Raw genomic sequence first — 26,849 nt, forward strand, 5'->3', positions numbered from 1 at the left:
TATTGTCCTAAGAAAAGATAAGCATGCGTATAGTGATCATCCCATCTTTAAATATGTTTCATTTCGTTGCTTATCTCCAAATTTCCGCAACATTGCCATGTCCTTGTCTTCTCACTTTATTCCCAAGTCATATGAGGAAGCTCTGTTACATAAGGGATTGAAGTAGGCTATGGAGAAAGAGATGGATGCATTTCATGGGAATAACACTTGGGAACTTACCACTCTTCCAACTAGTAAACTTATTGTGGGTTGCAAAAGAATATACATATCGAATTTCATCTTGATGGTACAGTTAAACAGTTGAAGGCTCGCCTAGTTATAAAGGGGTATACTCAAACACTTGGTATTGGTTACAGTGAAACCTTCTCTCCTGTGGCCAGGTTGAATTCCATTCAGGTTATACTGTCTGTAGTTGTTAATCATAGTTGACCCCTCCTCCAACTTGACGTAAAAAATGCCATCCTTCATGGTGATCTTACAGAGGAAGTTTATATGGAGCAACCTCCCAAATTTGTTACCCATAAGGAGTCTGACAAAGTGTGGAAACTGTGAAAGGCAGTCTATGGGTTAAAACAATCTCCACATGCATGGTTTGACAAGTCCAGCAAAGTTGTATTAAATTACGACTTTATTCGTAACCATGTTGACCATTCCATTTTTTTATAGAAAGATATCTCAGGTCTCATTGTGTTTGTAATATATACGAATGATATTGTTATTACTAGAAGCGATAATAAGGGAATTGAAGAACTAAAGAAGTATCTTCAACAACATTTTCCCACAAAAGTTCTTAGTCATCTTCGATACTTCCTTGATATAGAAGTAGCCAGATCCAAAGGAGGAGTTAATCTATCTCGATAGAAATATGTTCTAGATTTACTCATGGAGATAGGTCTTGGGATTGAGCCAATTAACACTCCAAAGGATCCTAATCACAAGCTTATAAGCAATCAAGGGAATGCAATGCAGGATCCGAAGAGGAATAGAAGATTGGTTGGAAAACTTATTTACTTAATTATTACTCGACCAGATATATCCTATGCAGTGAACGTGGTAAGTCAATTCATGAGTTCTCCAAGAGTGCCTCACATGGAAGCAATTATTCGAATTTTGCGTTACCTCAAAAGAGCACCAGGTCAAGGAATTTTGTGTGAACAGAAATATCATCTTTGGGTCACAAGATATTTAAATGCATACTTGAATGTTCGTTAGCAAATAGACGATCCGTTACTGGATATTGTACATTTGTGGGAGGAAATCTAATCACTTGGAGGAGCAAGAAGCAGAGTGTGGTGGCCTGATCAAGTACCGAAGCAGAGTATAGAGTAATTACTCATACTTCCTGTGAGTTGATGTGGATCAAGAAATTAGATTTACAGTGCACCTACCTATGCATTTATTTTGTAACAATCAGGCTGCTTTACAAATAGCAAACAATCTGATCTATCACCAAAAAAAAAAAAAAACTAAACACATCAAAGTCGATTGTCACTTCATACGTGAGAGTTTTTAGTGGCGAAATCTCTACCCATATGTTCAATCTCAAGAGCAACTTGTTGATGTGTTCACCAAGGCTCTTCATTCCACTCAAGCTACATGTATATATTCCAAGCTTGGCATAGATAATATATATGCTCCAACTTGAGATGAGTGTTAATGAATGTGATGTGGGCCTAGATAGGCCCACTTAGATGGGTTATTTTGGTCGTGAACAGAGGAAATTTTTGCTTCTGTTATTAATAGCATTTCTGTAATTATGAAACCTTCATAATATGGGGGGACCCCAACTTCAGCCCATTCTCTTCTCTCTTTTTATTCTTCTTTATTCTATCTCTCTTTCCACTATCTTTCCACTATTTTACAAGAGAGAACCACCATGTAGATGACCTAATTCAAAATCAAGCCAATCCACTTGTCAAGCAGGCCCAAGTGTGCATTGAAACAGACTGTTGGCAGTTCTTAACTGTCTGTTGTTTTTTGTGTAGGCCACCTAATGAGTTGACCAGCCCAATTTTGGGGAAGGAAATCTATAGATTCTATACGGAAAGACTTCCCAAATGAATGACTCACATGTCCCACATGGGCTGCATGTAGGGGCATGTGTGGAGGTGCTTGTTGTCTTAGCGAGGCTCATAAAAAGAACACATTCTAGTTCAATTGTTATGAACTTTCTACATATTCTGTTTATGTGAACCTGTGGTTGTATGAAGATGCCAGTTATAAGCAGCAAGACCCAAGAACTGAATCTGCTAAATATATAAATTCTTTCCTTAGAGGCATGATAGAAGAATATCATATATACTAAGGTATGTGGAAGAGAGTTTTGGCTATGTCATATGGAGTTTCTACATTTCCCACTCATATATTTTCCTGTGATTCAATAAAAGTGTCACCAATTGGCACAGACCAACTAAAAGGTATCAAATGATGCCTTCACTAATATGATATGGAAGAAAAAAACAAGAACACCACTACAACTCAAATCTTCTTTAAGTTTTTTATTTCTTTGAGAGAGATAGAGAGAGAGAGAGAGAGAGAGAGAGAGAGAACTTCGATGTTATTTAAAAAGGCAAATGCCAAGAAGAGACAAAAGAAACTACAACAAGACTGATGATGAGGGCTCATCATCCCTATAAAGCAGAATGCTACTATGGATAAAGAAAAAAACACAGTTTTCACTCTCTTTTTTATCGGCAGAGTTTTCAGTTTTCACTTTGTTTTGATAAATAGCTGAGACTTCATTTGCATAAGAAAAGGTACAATGGTGCATATTTTACATTTGTAGATTTCCCATTCACCTCAACTTGATTTGAAAATAATAATAATAATAATAATAATAATAATTCAGTGATTATCAGACAGGCACAAGATGGAAACCACTAGCCTTTCTTCAGAAGTTTTATCGTGATTAAATCTGGATTAGGAAGAAGAATATACCTCAAATCTTGCTTAAAATCCTCAGAGCCCTCGTAAGAAGCAAACCGTCGATAAATGGTCTAGAAAACAGGTACAACCAACAGACCTTACCAACAATGGATATGGAAAATATGCATTAACAGACATCTAAGAGCAGTGTATAAATGCAGATATGCCCAATACTACTGGAGAAGCAGGCCAATGTGTGTGTTAAAACTAACATAAAGTGAATATTCAATAAAAAGCAATAATCACCTACAACCCATTGCATGTCACCATCAACCAGTGTTCGAAGTATCGGTATCGCTACAAGTTTCGCTGGCCAGGGATATGGAAACAACATCGATATCGCTGATAATATCGTTGATAACCAGAAATGCGGGAAAACATAGGAAAAACGGTGGAATTTTCAGCGAAACTTCAGAAGACGTTAAAATGTGCATATTTGCATATTTAGAAATTAAAATAAATTTAAAAAAAAAAAATAATGCAAAAAAGAATGCTTACATAACAAGTTTCCATTTAATGAGGCCTTAAAAGCATGTGCTATTGTAAGAAATCAGTCCAACCATCCCCTACGGCCTATTTAGCCATCCAACCTTTCATCCAAACATCCATCAGTATTGCAAAATATCAACAACACGTGATATTTCACCAAGAAATCATCAACTATTGGAAAGGAAATGAAAGATTGTGGTCTCGATATCTCGCATGTTGCAATATCAATAATATTGAGATATTATCAATGCCAAATTAAACATTACATACAACCATGTGCCCATGAAGAAAAAATTGAAATAAATTTTTTTTCTAATAAACAAAATTTTAATGATATCAATACATTGGCGATATTATTGAAATATCGTCTATACACTTATGATACAAGCATTACCTAGAATTTACATAGTCAAAAATATTAGCGATACATTGGCGATATTGATGGATTAGCAATACAAGCGATACCTAGAATTTACATAGTTGAAAATATTGACAATTACATTAGCGATATTGATACGTTGGTGATACTTAGCAATACATTGCTAATACCTGTAATTTCTGATACTAACAGCGTTATCGATATCGCTACTAGTGTTATCGGTATCGCTGAGCTGGAGATAAAGATAATATTGGAGATATTTCGAACACTGGCATCAACACATGTAACCGAGCTCATGTGCCAACATATCATGTGTGTGTATCATATCACCTGAGCCATGAAAGTAGCATGCAATGGGCTATAGGGGATCTATATGCTTCTTGAATAAAGTTTCCGACTTGGCAAATATGAATATATGCATTTTTTTTAGGTAATATGCATTAATGCATCATGTGCATACACATTAAAGCAAAAAAGAAACATTACAAAAGCATGAGAAATAAGATGAAAAGGGTCAACTGACTAATAGTTGTAGCAATTTCTGATCTTGATATGTTAAGGGTCAAGACCCTGAAAACATTTTTAAGAGTACAAAAGATGTCTTTTGACTCTGGATAAAAACCGTAAACAATGTTGTCATAATCATTATCGTATCGTAAATCGTAAAAGGGTCTGAATCGTATCATATCATAAATCGTAAGATTTTTTTAGATTTCATGAAACGTGTCATAAAAATATATATAAATTGTATATAAATAAATAAATAAATAAAACACGCACCTCAATCATCCATTTTGTCATGAATATGCAAACAACAAAAAGATGTATGATGTATCATTGATTCATTGTCAATGTGTTGTACTTGTATGATCATCATATCATAATCAAGTTCAAAAAATAACCCCTTTCCCCATCCCATGTACATGTAAATTTTCTATATGATTCAAAAAACAGCATTTTCCCCATCCCCATTTACATGTATAATGTATATGTATTCAAATGATTAAAAAAATAAGAAAACTACTTAAAAATTCAAATACATGAGAAAACTCTTGAAAAAAATACTATTTAGGCCCACAAACTCCAAATCTCCCCACTGCCTCTCATAAGAAAGAAAGGGAAAAAAGAGAGAGAGAGAGAGATATTATAATGTATATGGGGCCTGAATAACTTTTAAACAAAAGAGCCCTAAAAATTTTGCAAAAAACTGGGAAATTTGAAAAAAAAAAAAAAAAGTATATATATATATATATATCGAAAAAACACATATTTTCACCTAAATATGAAAGAAATGAAATAGAAAAGAATAGATGAATATTTTATATGTATTCTTAATGTAGAAATTGAATGCGTTGAGTGATGAAAAAGATATGTCGATTTCTTTCTATAGGTTTCCTATGGACCACAAGCTTCAAAATCCTCCAAACTCTCTCAAAAGAAACAAAACAAGTGATATTCTAATGCATGTGAGCCTTAAATAGGTTTTAAAAACAAAAGAACCAAAAAAAATCACAAAAAAAAAAAAAAGAAGAAGAAGAAAATGTGATTTTTATTACCGTAAATACGGTTTTTCTGGGGTAAAAAAAAAAAAATTTGTTGTCGAATCGTATGATTCACAATATAAGCATACGATTCATGTACGAATTGTACGATTCATTCCAGTTTGCGCTTCTGTAGTACGATATGAATCGTACGAGTGTACGATACGATCCAAATCATACGATTTTAACAACACTGACCGTAGATACAAATTGGATAAAGGAGTACCTGCCCAATGCCAATAAGACCAAGGATTTGCAAAGTTTTCTCCCATTCTGCAATTAGATGGTGAGTTAGGATAGAGGTAAGCTTCTTAAAATCAAGCAACAGCTTCATTTAATGAATTCACGTGTTCTATCAATTGCATTTTGCTGATTTTGTTCTTTCAATTGAAGCAGTATGCATTAGTGATCGCATTCCTCGGTATTGGGAAAAAGAGGCACACCTAGTAGAGCATAGATGCCTGCAGCCAAACCCTGCCCACAAGCACCCAAAAAAAGAAAGTTAAAAAACATTGACCACATTGAATGTACAGAATCGAAGCATTACAAATGGATAGACCTGAAGAAACCATTTTCCCTGCTTAGAAATTTAAAACATATATTTTACATAATAATAATAATAACAATAGTAATAAACTGACAGATTGTCTGTCGAGTTGGTAAAGTCGCCTCTCCATGGACCTGAACCAACACGATACTAGTCAACCCAGTCCCCAAATAGCTGGGACAAGACTATAACAATGACAACAACTATGACGATTGAAATTTTTTGGGTATTTTAGTATTTTAGTGATAATAAAAATATATAATTATTATCAAAGATAAAATTTTAGTAGTGGTAATAATTATTCATTGAATATTCATAACGGTAATAATTTGACTAAATTTGAATCAAGGAACATAGTGGTTATGAATAAAGAAGGCCAAATGTAACTACAAGTATGCTGCCTCTTCCGATGTGCTTGATGTGATACTCCTTGTGATTGATTAATAATGAATAAGTGACAGATGGAAGGTTCACATGATGTTCTATGAAAGTAAAAGGTAGAAGCAACATGAAACTTACTGCACCATATCCAATAACTTTTACTGGAGTGGGTCTGAAATCCTCGAGGATTGCCTTGGCATCCTGCAGATAGTTCCAAGTTACATGCATTAATACTTACCAATAAAATTGACCTGATATTCAGAAAAATCATGCACTGGTAGTTAGAGCAGTTTCTCTTTGTATATCATCCTTGCAATTGCAAAAGGTTGGATCATAGCATTTGAACTCTTCCAAATAAAAAGCATGGTATTCATGAAAAGCAACAAACAAAGTAAAGATTATTTAGTAAGGCCCTGTTTGGTAGACGCCTAAAAACGAGTTCATCTCATTTTAGCTAACAGTAATTATGTTCTAGAGACATCAATCTCTAGCATATAACTACAACTCATTTTTAGTTTCTACCAAACAGGGCCTAAAATTCATCGATAATGGAACATTTTTTATGTTAAGGGTAGCCATATATTGACTCTGAATTGCTAGCAGTGTTTTGGAAGAAGTGGAGAGACATGATACTGCTGACATTGATGTGGACTCAAGAATGAAAATCGGTGTCAACCGTCCTGAAAAACCCAACACGCTGATACATTTGGACAATTACATGGTCATAATGATGAAGTTGGCTATACACAACTGTTCCTAAAAGCATGGGCACATGCACTGATACACTGATCCAGAAGTACCCATACATGCCAACCTGGCATGTGGGGCCTCCCCAAACCATGCAACAAGGTCCACCTTGTAGACAACCCAGCCCGAATATTAGGCTGGTCACTCAGCAGATAGGTACACTGTATGAAAGGAATTGAAAGGCCAAAAAAAAAAAAGTTGAACGTTCAATGTACGTGTGAGGTCCACCAATGTTGTTGCATGTTTGATGTGGAATAAAGAGTGCTGATATACAAGAACTTTATAGGACTTCAAAAAGATATTCGCTTTCATTTGTGGAAGACCTTATGCAGAAATTTATATCGGGTAAATAGCTCTAGCCGAGATGCACATAAGCCATTTTAAACGAAATAACTTATATCAGGTAAATAGCTCTAGGCAAGATACACGCAAGCCATTTTGTCAAGATTAAAAGAAATAACGAACTGTAACAGAGACATCCAACCCAACAAAGAAAAACTATGGATGGAATGGAACAAAATGACTGCTAAAACTTCAACATTGTCTTGAACAAGCAAACGTTGAGATTTTTGTAATTTATTGTGACGAATTAACATTGAAGTTTTTATTTTATTTATATTGCTCATGATGGGACATGTAAGATGAAATGCTCGAATCTCAATAAAATTGGATCATCTACTTTTCAAAAGCCGCTTCACAGAGATGTACATTATAAGATGAAGTAACTTGAATAGGCTCCTGATAATGATAAGGAGCTCCATGTCCCCAATTCTTGTGTAAACATTACTATGTTGCAAGAAAAATACAAATTTCAATAAAAAGAGACTTTAATTTGGAAAAGGCCACACCTCTTACAGAACCAAAACAGGGCCTTTAAACCAGTCACCTAGGCAAACAGACGTAGGAATGTTACTTGGGTAAAGCTACTATGATTTATTTGAGTCCCATACGTATGGTTCTAGGCGATCAACAAGGCAATCCTGTAGCTGCTTCATGTCCTAGGCAACTTCCTATGAACTCTCCCTTCTCCAAAAGGAAGAACAGAGTCAGGGATTTTTCTCCTCTCCTCCCACTCCCAAAAGCATCATACAACCCTGAACTACTAAAGGACATTGAAGCTGTATAAGCTGAGTTCAATCTTCATGATAATGAGACCGTTCATGGTTGTGTGATGTTTTAGAATACTCTTTGCATGCCTGCTTAATCATTTCCTATTGTTGCTTTATGTTATTTTAATACTCAAATTACTTTTCTACATGAAATTAGGATCCTTTACATGATTTTTTTATTTTTAGAAATTTCATTTGTTGATCACCTAGGCACTCAAAGGGGGTCAGTCTCCCACACTATTTCAGGAATTTCAACTACCTTGGAAGCAACAGCTAGAAAAATGGAGATTGCTGAAAATGTAAAATGGACATTTTTGTTTGCTAAGACGCAACCAGGTAGAGAAAAACCCTTCTCTGTCTTTCATCAAAATTCATCAGGAAATATTCGGCTTCCAAGTTACATGTTTGTTCATGCTTTGCTCATAGATGATAATCCATTTCAAGCAGAGATATTTTCAAGGATTATACAGTTAAACATCATGACATGCAATGATCCAGTACTCGATTAAGTCACTGACTTACAGGTGCAGGTAACCATCTCGGTTGTAAACTTTACTATCACAAACTTATGTCAGGAACAAATAAAAGCAACACCTAAGTAGATCTATTTAAGAGAGCTTTGCCAAGCACAAACGCATGTGCAAGAAAGCTCATGTACACACCACAGATGTGCCAACATGGCACATAGGTGCAAGATCCAACCCTCCCATCAGATTGGTTCGACCTTCTATGTGTTTTCCCATAAATAAATCTGGTCCACTCAGCGTGTGGCCGCAATATTGGAAACAGGTGGAGAGGTAAGAAAAGTTCAGCCAAGTTTTCCATAGTCACACATTTGTTTTGCAAACTGTGTTTGACCTGACCAGTAGATCAGCCTGATTCTTGGGCTAGGCATCAATATAGTGGCACCTTTCTTATGGAACGGTTGGATCTCAGACCTATCGTGCCATGCTGGCACATGTGTGGCGTGTACATGTGCTTTATTGCACATGTGTGGCGCGTACATGTGCTTTATTGCACATGTACGACGCCTGGGCTTAGCAAAGCTCCTATCTAAGAAACCCAACTCTTTAGTTAACATAGATTTCCTAACGACCCAATTTAGTATGCCCTCATATGGTTAAACTGAAGTTGTTTTTAGCACAACAACAGGAGTACGGGTTTTGAAACCCAATCATCGTATCCATCATCTGTTGATTCATATGAAACTACCTGGCAGATGTTGTTCATAAGAGACTGAAAACCAACACACTAAGTTCTCAGAAGTTATGGATGAAGACCATCCCCAGGATAATAAAGTACCTCGTTCAGTATAGTCAATGTTGTCTCGGGTTTCAGCTCTTTAATGCGGAGACCACCTTTCACCCAAGACCGAAATCCACCTTGAACCAGGTAAGGTCTCTGTCATCATCCAAAGGTAGAGAAAATGGTTAATATGCAACAGTTGAATTCCTTGGTTTCAAAATAGATAACAATGTGCTCTGAAGCATAACTTAGGGAATTATATGCAAGATGTTCTATAACAGTAACAGTAGCTGTAGAGGCCACCGCCGTTACCATTACGATATGGGTCGTAGAAGCTATTACAGCCCCTGTTTTTTGAAGGGAAAAAAATCTGTTTCAAGACCATTACAGGGCCATTACAGGTCATTTTTTTCTGTAACAGTTGTTACAGCCGTTTTGGCCCTATAACGCGTAATAGTTACAACCATTACCGTTATGTAAAAGCCATTACCGTTTTGGCATACCATGATTATATGATTCTTAAGCTGAGGATAAGCATGGGGTCTTCGAGCTGGAGTTTGTACAAGTGGGTGAGGCCCATGGCTTAGCAAACCAGGAACATTGACCTGATGGGTCCCCAGCATGGACTAGGGATATCTAAAGTCCTCTGATGGAACAATCTAACCCTTGAATCTGTTGCCTGCAAATAGACAGGAAAATATAAAGCAACAGTCCACATTCAACTCAAAGAAGGCCAGAGATCGGGTGGTAGGATCTTTTCATTCGAGTTTTTCGGGGTATCTTATATCCACGGCAAGGTCTGAAAATAAGCATTCTGGATCAACAAGCCAGGGACCCCACCTGTACACACTCAGGAATCAGGATTGAGGATCATGTAATTCCTTGTAAATTAATGGATTTGAAAAGAACTCGCCTTAACTCCAAGTTTCCTCAAAGATCTTGCAATACCCTTAGACTGAGCACCGCTTGCATCCATAACTATGACCTTGGACCTGTCCTATAAATGAGAGAACAATAGGATCAAGAGCAATCGTCATTTATGAAGCTAAATCCAGACATCTAATAGTCATGGATTAGTAAGCCATATCGAAATAACCCTGCATACTTGAATGATTTTCAAGTTTCGAATGATGACTGCAACTAAGGCATCATCAACCTCTCTGCCCCTCTTCAATAGCTTTCTTAGGGAACCATCAACCTGAGGATGTCAAAAAGAATACGGTAATAAATTATCGGTAAATCTTTAAACATCAGGGAAAAAAATAGATAGAAAGGTGGAACATTTAACAGAGAAAAATCAGGACAGAAGCAAAGAAAATTCGACAGGTTCTCCAAATTGAAGTAAGCATATTTCTTACTCCTTCAGACTTAAAGATAGCTTTCATATTTTGAAAACACGCATTTTAAACTAGAGAAATAGGTGCGTCAACTCAGGTGGGTCATTCGTGATGGAACGATTACATTTTATCGCTAGCTTCACCTAATAAAACTATAAGAATACATTCAGATGAGTGCCAACCAACCTCAGGAAGAGTAACACTAGCATATCTATACCGAGCTCCTCGTCGAAGATCTGGAACACCATCTCTCTCCCTCAGATCCTTCACAAAGTCAAACGCCCATCACTAAAGTTACCGAAGAATTTGAATCATAAATGCAACCTATATTGACAAATCATTAGAACTTTCAATGATTTTTTGTGGCTGTGACCATGGTGGTATAGCTGCACAAAGCATGAAGAGAAGCAGAATTAGATTCAGGTGCGGGACTGGGAAGCATCCTTATCAAAATGTTATCAAGTACAAAAAGCTAGAAAGGGAGAGTCGGAATACAAGTCTGAAGAATTAAATTGAAGCAGGAGCAGCATGTGGTTAGAAGGATCACCCAACAAAGGGTGGAAGTGATACATGTGCGTGTGTTTGCGTTTTCACATATACCTACCTGAAATGATATAATCCAACTATTTATGTTAGAGTTCTACAAAATTCAACAATGGTGCAGAATGCAGGTAGGAATCATGTCACAAGAGTTTAAAAGTGAAGGGGAATAAAGAAAGAATAACAACCATGAATGTTTGGTAGCAGTAACCTACTTAAATGCTGAAGATGTTAGATTTTTGGAAGTGACAACAAAAACAACTCTTCAAAAGAAAAGGCTGGTGAAATTTACAGTCTCTTGCCTCAGGCCGGACATCAATAAGCACAACGTTCTCCTCCCCAGACAGCAGCTCCAAAGTCGACTCAGGAGACAAATCTCCGGAATACCCGCCATAAGTGAACACCCAATATGAAGTCCTGCAAATAACTGCCAAATGATATGGAGATCTAGAAACATAAAAGGTCCACCAACTCTCTTGCTAACAAAATAAACTTCAAGAAAAAACACCAATAGACATACACTAGAATAGTGAAACTCGCCAGGAAAAGAATGAATAGAACAATTGGGTCATTGGGGATGAAGCCAAGATATGCCAGTGATGGGGACATCATGCGCACACGCGCACGCACACCACCACCCTATGCACGTACGTACGCAGAAGGAGGGCCCCACCAACGATCTGGCTCGACGACGACGTCCAGGGAGGGCCTTCTAGCTAGAAGAATAAGTTTTGGTTCAAAAGGGTGAGCCCAATAGTCAAGAAAACCCCATCATGGGATCTCATGATCATGGCCCACTCGTCGGATTGATGTCATATTTTAAGTTTTGCTTATTGTTATTATTTAGAACATCGTGAACGTTTTGGATTTCTTTGTTTGGTTTTTATTTTAGTTTACTTTACCACCAAGTAATAAGTTTTCACATGGTGCGAGTTTTGGGATATAAGATTTTCCCTATAAATAGGCACCCCTTGTAGTTCTTTTCATTCATTCAAGTTTAATAAAAACTCCTGCTTTATTTTTTTGCTCTCTTCGTGAGTTTTGAAAGAATTCAAAAGTGGATGCGAAGCCCTCCCTTCTTCAAAGGGCTAACTACCACGGTGCGAAGCCACATCTATCCCCATCCGCCCCTACCCTCTTCCATCCATATCTCTCATCTTCTATCATCATTATTACTTTGAATTTCCCAGCTTTTGCAGCTATTCATCCCCCCTACAGCCAGTTTCCAAAATCTGGACCTGTAGGAGGGCTGAAACTTTGGCGGAGCACTACGCCTCGACCTTACGTCGGATCGTCGTCAAACTTGGAGGGATTGGAGGTCTCCCCTGGCCGACCAAGGCCTAGGTGTCGCTTTGGGGAGGCGGGCTTCCATCACACATGCGGTCAGCCCACCCGTGCACGTGCGTCAGCCCTGGGTCACCATCTGCATGCAGGAGCTTTCTCCGAGTCAGGTTTTCCACTGGTTTTCTTCTTTTCATTCATTTCTTAAACCCTAGCCTTAGTTTGCATTAGGCTTAATTTATTTGCCCCTTTTTTTTTCACCCTAGGGTTCCTTGAATTAAAATTGGGGAATCCCTTGAATTAGGGACTGATTTTTATGCATGTGTGGTTGATTTCTATTTACCTTTAACATCATTTGGTTTATAATTTTTATTAGTCCAATCCTAGCCTATGTCAGCCTGGACTCGCATAGATTCCCCTTTTTAATTGAATGATTTGGATTGTCATGTGGGATGTGGAATTTGTGTAACTGTTTCTGAATTGGTATGATCTAAGCCTGAATTATTGCATCTCATACTTAAATTTCATGTCCTACATCAGCCAGCAAAATACACTTCAAGAAAAACCACCAACAGAGACATACCCTAAAATGGTGAAACTCCCGAGGAAAAGAATGAACGGAACAATTGGGTCATTGGGGTCGAAACCAAGATACTTTTCCAACCCTTCAATGGCAACATATACCTGCTTAAAAGTAGCACCAAGCAACAGATCTATATGATATAATACACGTTCCATAAACTAATTTTGAATGTAAAGTGTTTCCTATCACAATGAGGAATGCTAGTTGCAAATGTGCATCTACAGTCGCCAAACCCACACACACCACCACCTGCCAACATGGCAAGCATGTGCAAATTCAGGCTGTTCATTAGGTGAGCCCTACCAATAATGTGCCCAAGAAAAACATAAGCCGGTTTGGTAAACAAAGAGAATGGGTAGTCCACAACTCCACATTCAACATACATGTTATGCCCGCCTGATGAGCAAACCAGCCTGAATCTTTTGCTAGGGAAAATTAAACGTGGGGCCCACCCAATGAACAGGCCAGATAATGCCAAAATGCCATGTTGGCATTGTGGGGTCATCAGGCTTGGGCAACTGCGAATGCACGTTAGCAAGAAGCATTCTCTTATAACATACCTGTTGAAAAGCAGTCCCAACAGGTCTCAGGACTGTTATAGCTCTCTCTTCGGACAGATTTAGAACATCCTGAACTTCCGTTGGAAGCAATGCCTTCACAGATCCATAAGAATAAACAACAAACGTCCCTGCATTTGCTAAAGAATCCTCCACAGCAACAACTGCCCGTCTTAGAACATCAGTAGCAACAACACCCGCCTTATAGGTGTTTTCCTTAAATTCACTTGCGAAGCCCGACAATTTATTACCGGCTACTTCACTGCTGTTATCAACAGAAGAAAATACACCACTGGCAGCATTTTCGAATGACTCCGTGATGCTCTTGAGTCCATTCGCAAGCGATGAAGTGATAGCATTGGATGTATTTTTCAGGGTGTTGTCTGCCTTACCAACTGAAGCATTCACAGATTCCGTAAGTCCAGATAAGAAATTCTCAATATTCTCTTTGAACTTGGACAGTGTGTCGTTAGTTGCATCAAGGGTATCAGGAACCAATGTTGGTTTCTCCGAGAGAATTCCAGTGGTAGTATTAGTGGTTGATAAAGATTCAGAAGCTGCAGATTCAGAGAGGTTTTCACTTAGGCTAAGTTGATCATGAAGGTCCGAAAGCCCATCCCCGCTGGGAGGAGAAGCTGACTGTAACTCTACATATGAAGACATGGATGGTTCTGCCATATTTTGACTATCAAGCACCAGGCCTCCCCCACTAGACATGCTAGGATCTTCTGCAAATTTTTCATCATCTATTGGATAAGATTCGTTTATTGCTCTCATTGCATAACTCTTTTTTTGTGGCTCTCTGTAAAGGCATTCATTCGAAAATCCATGCATGATATTGTCTGATTGATTTCGGTACAGATACATGTTAGAAGACTCCAAAGAACCTGATTGGTCGGATCTTTCGACAGCATTAGCATACAGAAACTTCATAGCGTGTGTTTTGAAGGAAACCTCTGGTGTATGAATCCCATTCGGCAGGCCAACAGAGACCCTATCTTCCACAGTGCATCTGTCCTCTATATACTTACGAGGCAGAAAAAGGGATCTTGGCCCGACATGAAAAGAAATCTGTTGGAACATCAGTTCGAGATATGGGAATGAGTTCCACAATCATGCATCTTCAGAAATCATAAGTTTTTCACGGTAAGATTGCCATGACATGCAGCTTATGAGAATAAAGAGTTGTACTATTATGCTAAGCCCACATGCATGATGCACCTCTCCACGTAAACATAAATGTCGCCCTGGCACGTGTGGGACACCCTAGTCATGCATCAGGTGGACCTGCTGTATGGATAGCCAATAGAAAACAGGCTGGTAAACTCATCAGACGGGCCACATGCGTGTTTATGGATTTGGCATGTTTTCCATTTATCCATTGTCTTTATACATGTTTGGCTCACCTGATGGTTGGCCAGCATGATTTATTTTTTTTGCCAGGTCATCCACATAGTGGGACCTAACTGCTGCAAGCACCAGTATGTCCCACACACATGCAAAGCTTCACATATTTGGCTGTCTGTACAGGTGCATGTGGCTCAGCAAAATAAGAGTGCCGACCAAAACATCAAGTGTTGAGTTTAAATAAGCACTTCCTTAAGGGAACTATAACAATTGAATACATAAAGAAATGAAACATCAAAGAAAACCAAGGGATGTGGAAATGTTCCAACAGAACTTTTCCCGAGAAGCTCATGTCCAATTGTGCTGTTATTTTGTAGAGGAATGATCACCTATGAGCAATAGTAGGTTAACTTGGAACCATCTTTTTCCTTGTTATTCCGAAAGAAAAAGGTACAATCACCTATGAGAAGTAATTTTGGAAGCACTAATTTCAACGTAAAAATGGGTCAGCAGTCCAATAGAAAGAGAGAGTTCCAAAATGATGCATGCCATCTCCTCGCTCTTTTAGGTGCTTGGGAGACGAACTATATTATCCCCTGTCCAAGAACGGATGTGGTATCCTTGGGCCTTGAATTTATGCAACTGGTCTCATGGTTCAGTAATCAAGACTGTTGATCTAATGGGCCCACCATGAATTGATCACGGCCCAAAAATCTCCCAGACTGGAAGATCTTGGCCTCCAGCCTTTGGTCTTTTTCTGTTGAATGTGGACCTTTGCTTCTTCTTCTTTTTCCCCCTTTCTTAACCAAGTATTAGCAGGCAATTGACCCAAGGGTTGGAAACATCCATCAGAGTGATATTTTGGGCCATGGTGCATCCATGATGAGGCCTGTTAATGTACATAGTCCCGGGTGTACCTGCAGTACACCGTGCTTGAGTATGTTAAACTTCTGGGTGTACCTGCAGTGCACCATACTTATGTATATTAACAGGACCAATCCAAACAACAGTCATGATCACGGAACATGGGGATCACTTGTACTGACTCCAGTCCCAAGGACAGTGGACACATCCTTGGACCAAGTATCATACAATTCCTCTGATTTGGACACCCGAGACAAGACATTCAGTAATCAGAGCAGTTAATGAACTGAAAATGGTAAAATGTTATCTGTCTGAGCATATCGAGGAAAGGACCACGCTACTGTACCTCACATGTCTATGGTATCTTTAATTTTCTCTAACCTAGCCCCACATGGGGGAACAACTTTATGGAGAAGGGCTAGAATCTTATGTTAGTGCTGCACCATTGAAAAAAAATAGTGGTGGCTCATCCTGACGTGGTAATGATGTAAAGCTATCAGGTAATCCAAATTGTTGGTCCCATTGTGGATGGAGCATATATCTAAAATCACTCAGATTAATCGATTCTAACATCCAATTAATGGCTACCAAATGGATGGTTCAAAGTAAAATAGTGAGAGTGGTCCAAATTTAAAGGGAAGAAACAGGTTACAGATGGTTAATATTACCTTCTCAGTGCAATTTTTCGGTTATGCTCCATTCACATTTGGGTCAGCAATTTGGAGAATCCAGATTGCCATATAATTATTCCATGTGTACGATTTGAAGAGTCACCACAATTTGTCAATGTCGCATAGCTAAAGTTGGAGTCTAGTGGAGGTCATCCCCCACGTGGCAGTCAGTGAAAGTTACCCCGTCCCCATATACTCACGCAAGTTACACCAGCAGTTTCATTGAGAAAATGCAGCATGCTTTCGAAAGTGAAGACCAGTATTTCTATAAAGGTCTAGGAATTGGTGTGTGTTGAGTACCATTCGAGTAACTAGTAACAACCCTACAAACTTTCAATTGGTTTACTTTGGCAATGAATCCATACTGCCCAACTGGTGTAACAGCTCTTGGATAAGCTATAGCCCATAAATCATGTTATTGGAACTTTGCAACCATCCATCAACTTTTTTAGACATTGAGGAATAGTTTAGAAGTTCACGGAGAAAAATTACAGATCGAGTGTTTAGAAAATAGACAATTACAACAATTTTTTTACCAGTGACCATCCATGAGAAGGCCTATTATTTGGTTGGTCCGGATGGAAGTACACATTTAACCATCTTATCAGTTGTAGAGTTGGTCTATATGCCAGATGCAGCATCTTCTATGGAATCAATTGTGTTAAATCTGTGCTAAGCAACAAATTTTTGGATAAAGTCAAAAGATGAAGGTTCTGATTCTAAGAGTATTAATGTTCATGGAGAAAAAACTACAGATCAAGCATTGGAAAACAGCCAATTGCAACATTTTTTTTAACAGTGACCATCCATGAGAAGGCCTATCGTTTGGTTGGTTTGGATTGAAATACACATTTAGCCTATCTCATCAGTTGTAGAGTTGGCCTATATGCCGGATGCAGCATCTTCTATGGAATCAATGGTGTTAAATACATGCTAAACAAGAGAATTCCAGATAATGTTAAAAGAAGGAGGTTCTGATTCTAAGGGATTATGACAATGGAGCAATTGTAGACGACTCAATCTGACTACACAGTATGAGAGAGTGATCACAGTTCATAGATTACTGAAACCCTTGTTCTTTTACTTGTTAAAAGAATCACAAAAACACCAAGAAACTTCAACTGAAGAAAACCTAAATGGCCCAAAGATATTAGCATCTAGAAAACAGGCACAGGATCTCATATGTGCAAGCTCACAGTTCGTTGATCCAAACATTGATCTGATGGGCTCCACCGAGGATGGAGATGCCCTAAAATTTCCCAGATTGGAAGATCTTAACCCTACAAATTTTGGCATATTTTCTAACAAATGTGGCCACTTGCTGTAGTTTCTCCTAGCTATTTATTTGTAGGCCACCGATCCAAGGGTTAGAATCTTCCAATCTGGGACATTTTTGGGACCATCCAATCTCCAATTTTTCCCGGCAAATCAATGATCTGTATTGCCAGAGCGTGGGCCCCCATGTGCAGATTCCTGCTCGTCAGAGAACTAAACATTTGCTAATTATACATTTGTTGTGGCTATGGAACCCATGAATCCTCATCAATGTCATCGACTGGAATAAAGAAATCATTCAGTTCTCTCATAGCATTGTGTTGCAGAGCTATGGCTATGAGTTGCATAGTATCACATGGCCAATCTAAACAACCGATGCAGGCCCATGGCCCACTGTAGGGCCCAACCCACTTAAGCCCATGTAGGCCCACTATAGGGCCCAACAAGACATGGAACAATAGCCAACTATAGAGCCCAACATGTACTGATTTTTGGGCTGATTATTTACAGATTTGAGGATTATAATTTACTATTTTTGGGAGATATGAGAGGGGGGGGGGGGCTGATTTAAAGATGTGATGAGCGTGTAATTGATATGATCGAAGATACGGGCTAGATATGGAGATATGATTGCTTTCGGTGTTTGCTTTTCATTATGCTTTTGCCATATGAGGAAATATTAGATTAGTTTATAATAAATTGTGATTGATTCTCCAAGTGTGGTTCTCCTTCAAGTTTTGTAAGAAAAAAAGGTTGATATCAATAAAAAATATCTCCATCTCAACTCCATTGTTCTTGTGAGTTTTTTTTTTTTTAATTTCTTTGAAATTTCGATGTTGAGACGTCATTGACTCAATAACTGGGTGATGGGGACATCATGCGCCCACGCGGGGGCCAGCGTGCGCGCACGTACGCAAGGAGAACGAGGGCCCCACCGTCGATCCCCCACACGTACACAAGGAGGAGGGCCCCACCGTCGATCTGGCTCGGTGACGACGTCCAGGGAGGGCCTCCTAGTTAGAAGACTGAGTTTTTGTTCGTTGGAGTGAGCCCTATAGTCAAGTAAAGCCTATCATGGGTTCTCATGATTGTGGCCCACTAGTCCAATTAATCTCATATTTTAGGTTTTGCTTATTATTGTTATTTAGAATATCATGGACGATTTAGATTATTTTGATTAGTTATTATTTTTTATTACTTCATCGCCAAGTAATAGGTTACGCACATGGCGCGAGTTTTAGGGTATAAGGTTTTCTCATAAATAGGCACCCCTTGTAGTTCTTTTTCTCATTGAAGATTAATAAAAATTCCTGCGTTTTTCTACTCCTCTGAGTTCTTGAGTTGTGGAAATCCAATTGGGTGTGAAGCCCTCCCTTCATCGAATGGCTAACTACCGTGGTGCGAAGCCACATCTATCCCGATCCGCCCCTATCGCCTATCACCCACTCTTCTCACCTTCTTCAACCATCCTTGTATCGAATCCATTAGCTTTTGCAGCAGTTATTCTCCCTACAACCGATTTTCCAAAATCTGACCCTGCAGGAGGGCTGAAACTTCGGCGGAGTACCACGCACAGACCGTGCATCCGATCGACACGAAACTCGAGAGTTTTGAAGCCCTCCCCTGGCCAACCAGAGCTAAGGAAGCGTTTTCCGCATTCGGGGCCCCCTCACACATGCGTCAGGCCTGGCCCGCTGTCTGCGTGCGTGGACTGTCGCCAGGTTTAGAATTTCCGCTTATTTTATCTCTCTCATACCTATTTTCCATAACCCTAACCCTAGATTGCATTATTTTCAATTTGTTTATCCATTTTCTAATCCTAGGGTTCTCTGAATTGAAACTGGTGAATCTCTCAGATTAAGGACCGATTACTGTGCATGTGTGGATGAGTTTTACCTCCCTTTGAGTATCGTTTAGCTTATAATTTCTATTGATCCAACCCTAACATGTGTAGGCCTAGACCCGCACAGATTCCTCTTGCTTGAATGTTTGAACTTTTGTGTGGGATGTGGAAATTTTATGTAAATGTTTCTGAATTAGTTTGATCTAAGGCCTAAGATCTTGCATATCATAGTTAATTTTCATATCCTGCATCACTGGGTTACACCATTTTGGTATCAAAGCCATGTGGTCTTTGGAATTTTCTTACTCTACATCAGCCTCTAATGGCTTCGAAGGGGGCGACACGGGAAGAGTTTGTACAAGTAACCCAATTGATCCACACACTCATAGAACGAGTAGATCAACTCACGAATATGGTAGGCAACCTCGCTAATAAAGTGGGCATGCTCCAACGTTGGGGGAATCCGGAGACCGAAGTTGGAGCATGTGGACACGTAGGGAGAGGTCCCCACCAAGGTCCTAACCAACTACGGGCGGCCCCGGTTTATGAAGACACCAATGATCAAATTATTTGAAAGTTGGGAGGTGATAGAGAGCCCGGAATTAAGATAGAAATTCCAGAATTCCACGGCCAGTTGCATGTTAATGACTTCATCGATTGGCTAAGGTGGAAAACTTGTTTGAGTACAAGGAAGTCGCAAATAATCGGAAGGTAAAGTTAGTAGTTGTGAAGTTTTCCAATCACGTATTAACATGGTGGGATGATCTCCATGCTGAACGAATCCATTGAGGTAAGGAGAAAATAAACTCTAGGGAAAAGATTTTTTAAAAAAAGAAGTTAAAAGGGAAGTTCTTACCTGCAACTTACACCCGTGACCTCTATCAAAGATGTCACAATCTATGTCAAAGGAACCAGTCGGTATGAATACACCGAGGAGTTCCATTCCTTGACATCATGGGCAAGGTTTCGTGAGTATGGAGACCAAAAAATTTCAAGATATCTTAATGGTCTTAACCCAAAGATCATAAATGAATAAGCTTTCAAAGATGTTTTTAAAATATCTGATGCATATACACTTGCATTGAAAGCCGATGAGATAATTAATTGGGGACTTGGGAGATGATTTGGCACCTCACGAGGGCCATCATCGACGACGGGGTATCGTGCTAACTTCCCACGTAAGGCACCATAGGTCTTCCCATAGGCCAAAGGACAATGGACCAACGTCCAACAATAAAGCCAAGCCCCAACTCGGGGGAGAGCTGATTATAGACAAGGCTAATGCACCCAAGATGGGACAAAGCAAAACTCCTCTCACATGCTTAAGTGTGGGCAACCGGGATATCGTTCCTTTCATTGTCTTGAACATCAGTCCACAATTAAAGTAAATTTGGTTGGGAAAGGAAAATATATTGAAAACACCCCCGACCGCATGCAAAACAAAATTGAAGCGGGCACAAATATGAAGACCATGAATGTGAAGATGAGGTGCCTATTGGGGAAGATGCAGTAGATGTGTATGGTGATAGCTGAGAGTCGTTGGTTATCAACGAACTATACTATCAACACCTCGAATGGTTGATGAGGGGCGATGGTTGCGACAAAATATCTTCCACACCACTTGTACTTCTAGTGTGAAGATATGCACCATTTTCGTAGACAAGGGGAGCGGTCAGAACATTGTCTCATAAGAAATTGTGAACAAAATAAAAGTCAAAGAATATAAACATCCGCGACCATATCGGATTCGTTGGTTCAACAAATGGGGAGAAGTTTCTATTAACTCCAGGTGCTTAGTTTTCTTCTCTATTGAATCTAAGTACAAGGATGATGTGTGCGATGTGGTCCCCATAGATGCATGCCACATTTTGTTAGGGAGACCGTGGTTGTGGGATCACGATATGGTGCACACAATTCGGGCCAACACATATAGCTTTGTAAAGAATGGTGTTAATATTGCATTACACCCAATGAAACATCTTCCAACACCTAAATATGATAAAGAAGAGAGTAAAAAATCACTCAATGTGCAGAAATTTGAAGAGGGAAATAAGGAGATTGTCATCATCTATGTCTTAGTTGCGAAAAAAGACACAAAGCAATCAAATGTTCCGCCTCCTATACAGGAGCTTCTTCATGAATATAAAGACTTGGTGCCCAAAGAACTCCCAGTTAGACTTCCTCCTATGAGGAACATTAAGCACCACATTGACTTAGTATCGAGTTCGAGTCTACCAAATCTTGCGCGTTACCGAATGAGTCCCGCTAAACATGTCGATCCAAGTTACTGAGTTACTACAAAAAAGTTTAATTCAGGAAAGCATGTCACCATGTGATGTTCCTATATTATTAACCCTAAAGAAAGATGGATCTTTGAGGATGTGAGTGGACAGTCGTGCGATCAACTGGATTACTATCAAGTACTGGTTTCCTATTCCTTGCTTGGACGATATGCCAAACATGTTGCATGGAGCAAATGTCTTTTCAAAGATTGACCTACGAAGCAAATATCCGGCTCAAGGACGAGTGGAAGACCGCATTTAAGACTCGAGGTGGATTGTATAAGTGGCTCATCATGCTATTCGGCCTTTCAAATGCGCCAAGCACTTTCATGAGGCTGATGACATGAGTACTCTGCCCTTTAATGGAAAAGTTCTTAGTTATATATTTTGATGATATTTTTGTTTTTATTCATGATGCATCTATTCATCCTATCATTTATGACAAATATTTGATGTACTACGGAGGTAGTCACCATTTGTTAACTTGAAAAAGTGCTCCTTCCTTGTCGATAGTGTTGTGCTTTGGGAGTATATTGTGTCTGCAGAAGGGATCAAGGTTGATCAAGAGAAAATCAAGGCCATTGCGGAGTGGCCCACCCCACAAACCCTTTTGGAGGTTCATTCTTTCCACGGTTTGGCGACATTTACCGGAGATTTATCCAGAATTTCAGCACCATCATCGCACATCTCATTGATGGCATGCGGGGAGGCAAGTTCAAATGGACTAAAGCGGCAGATCGAAGCTTCGGTGCCATAAAAAAGAAGATAACAGAAGCTCCAATTCTTGCACTTATGAACTTCAATAAAGTTTTTGAAGTGAAAAACGACGCTTCAAATGTTGGCATTAGTGTGGGGTTGAGTCAAGAAGGAAAGTTGATCGCTTTCTTTATTGAGAAGCTTAATGATGCATGGAATAACTACTCACTTATGATGATCTCAAGTTCTATCCAGTGATCCAGGCACTACGACATTGGAGACCTTACTTAATTCATCGGAAGTTCATTCTATACTCGGACCATGAGGCGTTGAGATATCTCAACTCCCAAAAGAAGTTGAGTACTCTTCATGTGAAGTGGAGGGCTTTCCTACAAGAATATACATTCCTTTTGCATAATAAAGCTGGAAGCTAGAACAAAGCAGTAGATGCTTTCAGTAGGAGAGTGGTTCTACTTGAAACTCCCACAGTGGAGGTTGTTAGATTCGAGGCATTAAAAGAACAATACAAAGGGGACCCGATTTTTGGCAAAGTACGTGATAGGTGTGTGGATAGTCGAGATCGAAAGTATGAATTCATCTCACATGATGGAGATCTATTCAAGGGTTCTCGCATGTGCATTCCTAAAGGATCAATGCGAGAAAATATCCTATCTAAGCGGAGGACTTCGAAAAGGACAAAACATTTGCCATGGTAGAGGAAAAATACTACTGGCCCCGTATGTGACATGACATTGAATGGTTCGTAACACAATGTCATCGATGCCAGGTTTCCAAAGGTCATGTGTAAATCTCGGCCTTTATACACCGCTTCCAATTCCAGTCACGCCTTGGGGTGGATATTTCTATGGACTTCATTATGGGTCATGTGTAAATATCAGCCTTTATACACCGCTTCCAGTTTCCAAAGGTCATGTGTAAATATCGGCCTTTATACACCACTTCCAGTTCCAGTCACGCCTTGGGTGGATATTTCTACAGACTTCATTATGGGACTTCCTAAGACTCAAAGGGGAGCCTATTCGATTTTCGTCGTGGTGGACCGTTTTTCAAAGATAGGCCACTTCATTCCATGCAAAATGATGATAGATGCTATGCATATTGCCAATAAATTTTTCAAAGAAATTGTGAAACTTCATGTGGTACGAAGACAATAACTTCGGACCATAATTCGAAGTTTGTGAGCCACTTCTGGCACACTTTATGGAAGCAATTGGGGACGAAGCTTCAATTCTCTAGCACATATCATCCTAAAAAAGACAACCAAACCAAGGTAGTCAACAGGAGCCTTGGTAACCTCTTAAGGAGTATCGTAGGCGACAACGTATCTCGGTGGGACTTGTCTCAAGCCGAGTTTGCCTATAATAACTCAGTGAATTGTACTACCAGAACATTTCCACTTGAGATCGTAAATGGGAGAAATCCACAGCATGTACTTGACTTAGTACTAATACCAGTACAAGATCCAGTGAGCGAAGATGTTGATGCTTTCACCAAGCATGTCCAAGACCTGAAAGTTCAAATAAAGAAGAAGACTGAAGACAAAAATACCAGATAACAGGAAGCTGAGAATGGACATCAGTGTGAGAAGATATATAACAAAGGTGACTTAATTATGGTCTATCTCCGCAAATAAAGGTTTCCGAGGAGAACTTCTAATGAGCTCAAGTCTAAGAAGATTGGTCCATGCCAAAGTTGGATAACAATGTATATGAAATCGAGTTACCAGATGACTTAAATATCTCACCAACTTTCAATGTGGCGGACTTATTCGAGTACCATAGCGAGGCATCTAACATGCAAAATGAAGCCATTATCAATATGGATAAACAACTCTCAAAGAAAAAGAAGGAAGAAGTTGAACAAGTGTTGCGAATGAAGACTGCTAACACTCGATGGGGCCTACACAGGCAATACTTGGTAAAATGAAAGAACAAACCCTATTTTGAATGCACATGGATCACAGGCGACGAATTGAAAAGATTGGATCCAAACCTCTATTGCTTGTATGAAGCATCCAACTCGTCAGAGTCAAGTTCTTTCTAACCTAGGAAAAATGATGTAGGCCCACAACCCACGTAGGCCCATTCAGGCCCACTGTAGAGCCCAACTCATCTAGGCCCATTGTAGGGCCCGACAAGACATGAGACCATAGCATTCCGTAGAGCCCAACATGTGCTGATTATTTACAGATTTATGGATTATAATTTACTATTTTGGGGAGATATGGGGGGCTGGTTTAAAGATGGGATGAGAGTGTAATTGATATAATTGATATAGAGATATAATTGTTTTTCATTAGGCTTTTGCCATATGAAGAAAGATTAGATTAGTTTGTAATAAATTATGATTGATTCCCTTCGTTCGAGAGATTTCAATTAAAAATTCCTTTAGGATTTATTAAGGGGTAGGAGTTAGTCATTTGAATAATTTTCTAGGTGCGGTTCTTCTCTAAGTTTGTAAGAGAAAAAGGTCGGTATCAATAAAAGTTCTCACCTTCTCTACTCCATTGCTCTTGTGAGTATTTTTTTTCTTTGCAATTTGGGCATCGAGAGCACATTAACTCGATAACCAGGTTGTACCAACAACTGATCTAGAGTGTCCATTTGGTCCATCCCAAAGTTTACAAAAATCACACTACTTAAATGTTTCTAACCGTCTAATCAATAACCTAACAGATAAATGGTCAAGATATTTTAGAGAAAAAAGATCCAATGAACTATTTTTACCATCCATTTAGTGTGCCCATGTTGGATTATTGTGGTTCAAAAAGAATTTTATCAGGCCATTGTAATCATTCTATCATGGGTATGGATTCAGGTGGCTAAAAAGTAAAAATGAAGGCCAGATTTTGGATGGATGGCATCAACTGATTAGAATGATTTTTGCATGGTGATCTGCAAATCGTGGGTTGGACCAAATTAACAGTTTAGATAGATTGATCGAATTGGCCATGTATCCAGAAGCAAAGATAGCACTAGAAACTTATAGTGTTATGACTGATTTCATAGCAATTTTGAAATTGGGATGTCAGTAAAAATGTTACCAGAGAGTGAGAAGAACTGCTTGGGGTGGCAGAGCAAACAGGCAACATTGTCGAATCAACCCAAAGACACCAATTTCAAGACATTTCCATCTTCTGCCAAAATCACAGTCAAAACAAACTTCCCAATTTGCAAATCGAAAAAAAAAAAAAAAACACTTTCATGAAATCTAACCACCTTATTGGATCGAAGCCGAGGGAAATCAGATAGACCAAACAAACAGATTGTCATTTAAGGAGAATTCTCAGGTGGGTCTTTGAAATTGGGGCTTGGGTGGTGGAGAAAACGCCATTTTGGCGGGAATTTTGGGATTTTTTTGACGAAGTGAGAGGGATTTATAGGTATGGATATTTGGAAATCTAAGACATGGATATTGTTTGGATGGCGAGATTATCCGAGAGAATCGAATAAAAGAGGAGGTGGAGAGAGGAGATGTGATCGGGGAAGAATCGTGTGGCTTGTCAAAGCCGTTGGGGCGATGTCTCTTGTCTGCTCCTCGTCTTTCGTTTTCTGCCGCGAGGAATTGTATTTATTATCCGTTGTTATATATGACAGAAAAAATCTCTCTCACTCTCAGTCTCAGTCGACTCTGGCACGCGGCATATTGATACGCGTCTGGAAATTAAGATCACTCATCGGACGGACCGTGTTGAGAGTTTCCTTTGATACAAAAGTCAGGCTGATCTGATCATTGGGTGGGCCAGGCGTCTGCGTTGAATTTGGACGGATGGATGGATGATTTGTCTCGCCGTCTATTAAAATCTTCTGCATTTGGGGGGTCTAGACCGGAACATCCCAATCCCATTTTAAGATGGGTGCGGATTGGGCACCACGCCCAACGGGACCTAGCTGGAGAGGGACGGTCTATCAGAGGCTCTGTGGGGCCCACCGTGATCCATGTTTTTATCCAATCCGTCCATCCATTTTGAAAGATCAATTTAGGCCATGATCTCAAAATTGAGTAAGATCTAAGTCTCCACTGGACTACACAACAGGAAGCAATGGTGAGAATAACCCCAATGTTGAAACCTTCCTAGGGCCCACCGTGATGTCTATTTTCCATCCAAACTGTTCATATGGTCACATAGACATGGATGAAGAGAAAACAAAAATATTGGCTTGATCGAAAACTTCTATGGCTCGCAGGA

At 39.3% G+C, this 26,849-nt stretch overlaps 1 protein-coding gene across 3 annotated transcripts in view; it reads right to left on the minus strand.

The window, feature by feature from the left end:
* Window positions 1–26,220, minus strand: part of LOC131240209 (calcium sensing receptor, chloroplastic) — a 29,678-nt gene extending 3,458 nt beyond the window's left edge. The window contains exons 1-13 of one of the 3 annotated variants that reach the window (XM_058238326.1): window positions 25,879–26,218; window positions 25,704–25,793; window positions 13,665–14,732; window positions 13,105–13,205; window positions 11,543–11,657; window positions 10,887–10,964; window positions 10,469–10,561; window positions 10,277–10,360; window positions 9,421–9,519; window positions 6,401–6,463; window positions 5,778–5,808; window positions 5,561–5,607; window positions 2,938–2,996 (exon numbers count right to left, since the gene is read on the minus strand). In XM_058238326.1, coding sequence (XP_058094309.1) covers window positions 2,938–2,996; window positions 5,561–5,607; window positions 5,778–5,808; window positions 6,401–6,463; window positions 9,421–9,519; window positions 10,277–10,360; window positions 10,469–10,561; window positions 10,887–10,964; window positions 11,543–11,657; window positions 13,105–13,205; window positions 13,665–14,732; window positions 25,704–25,751 — 1,886 coding nt within the window. In that variant the 5' untranslated portion in view covers window positions 25,752–25,793; window positions 25,879–26,218. Of the gene's footprint in view, window positions 1–2,937; window positions 2,997–5,560; window positions 5,608–5,777; window positions 5,809–6,400; window positions 6,464–9,420; window positions 9,520–10,276; window positions 10,361–10,468; window positions 10,562–10,886; window positions 10,965–11,542; window positions 11,658–13,104; window positions 13,206–13,664; window positions 14,733–25,703; window positions 25,797–25,878 lie in introns of all 3 variants that reach the window. The other 2 variants (XM_058238325.1, XM_058238328.1) reach the window with 2 other exon arrangements.
* Between the last annotated feature and the right edge of the window lie 629 nt (window positions 26,221–26,849).

The sequence above is a fragment of the Magnolia sinica genome, chromosome 3 (assembly GCF_029962835.1).
Source record: "Magnolia sinica isolate HGM2019 chromosome 3, MsV1, whole genome shotgun sequence".
Lineage (NCBI taxonomy): Eukaryota > Viridiplantae > Streptophyta > Magnoliopsida > Magnoliales > Magnoliaceae > Magnolia > Magnolia sinica.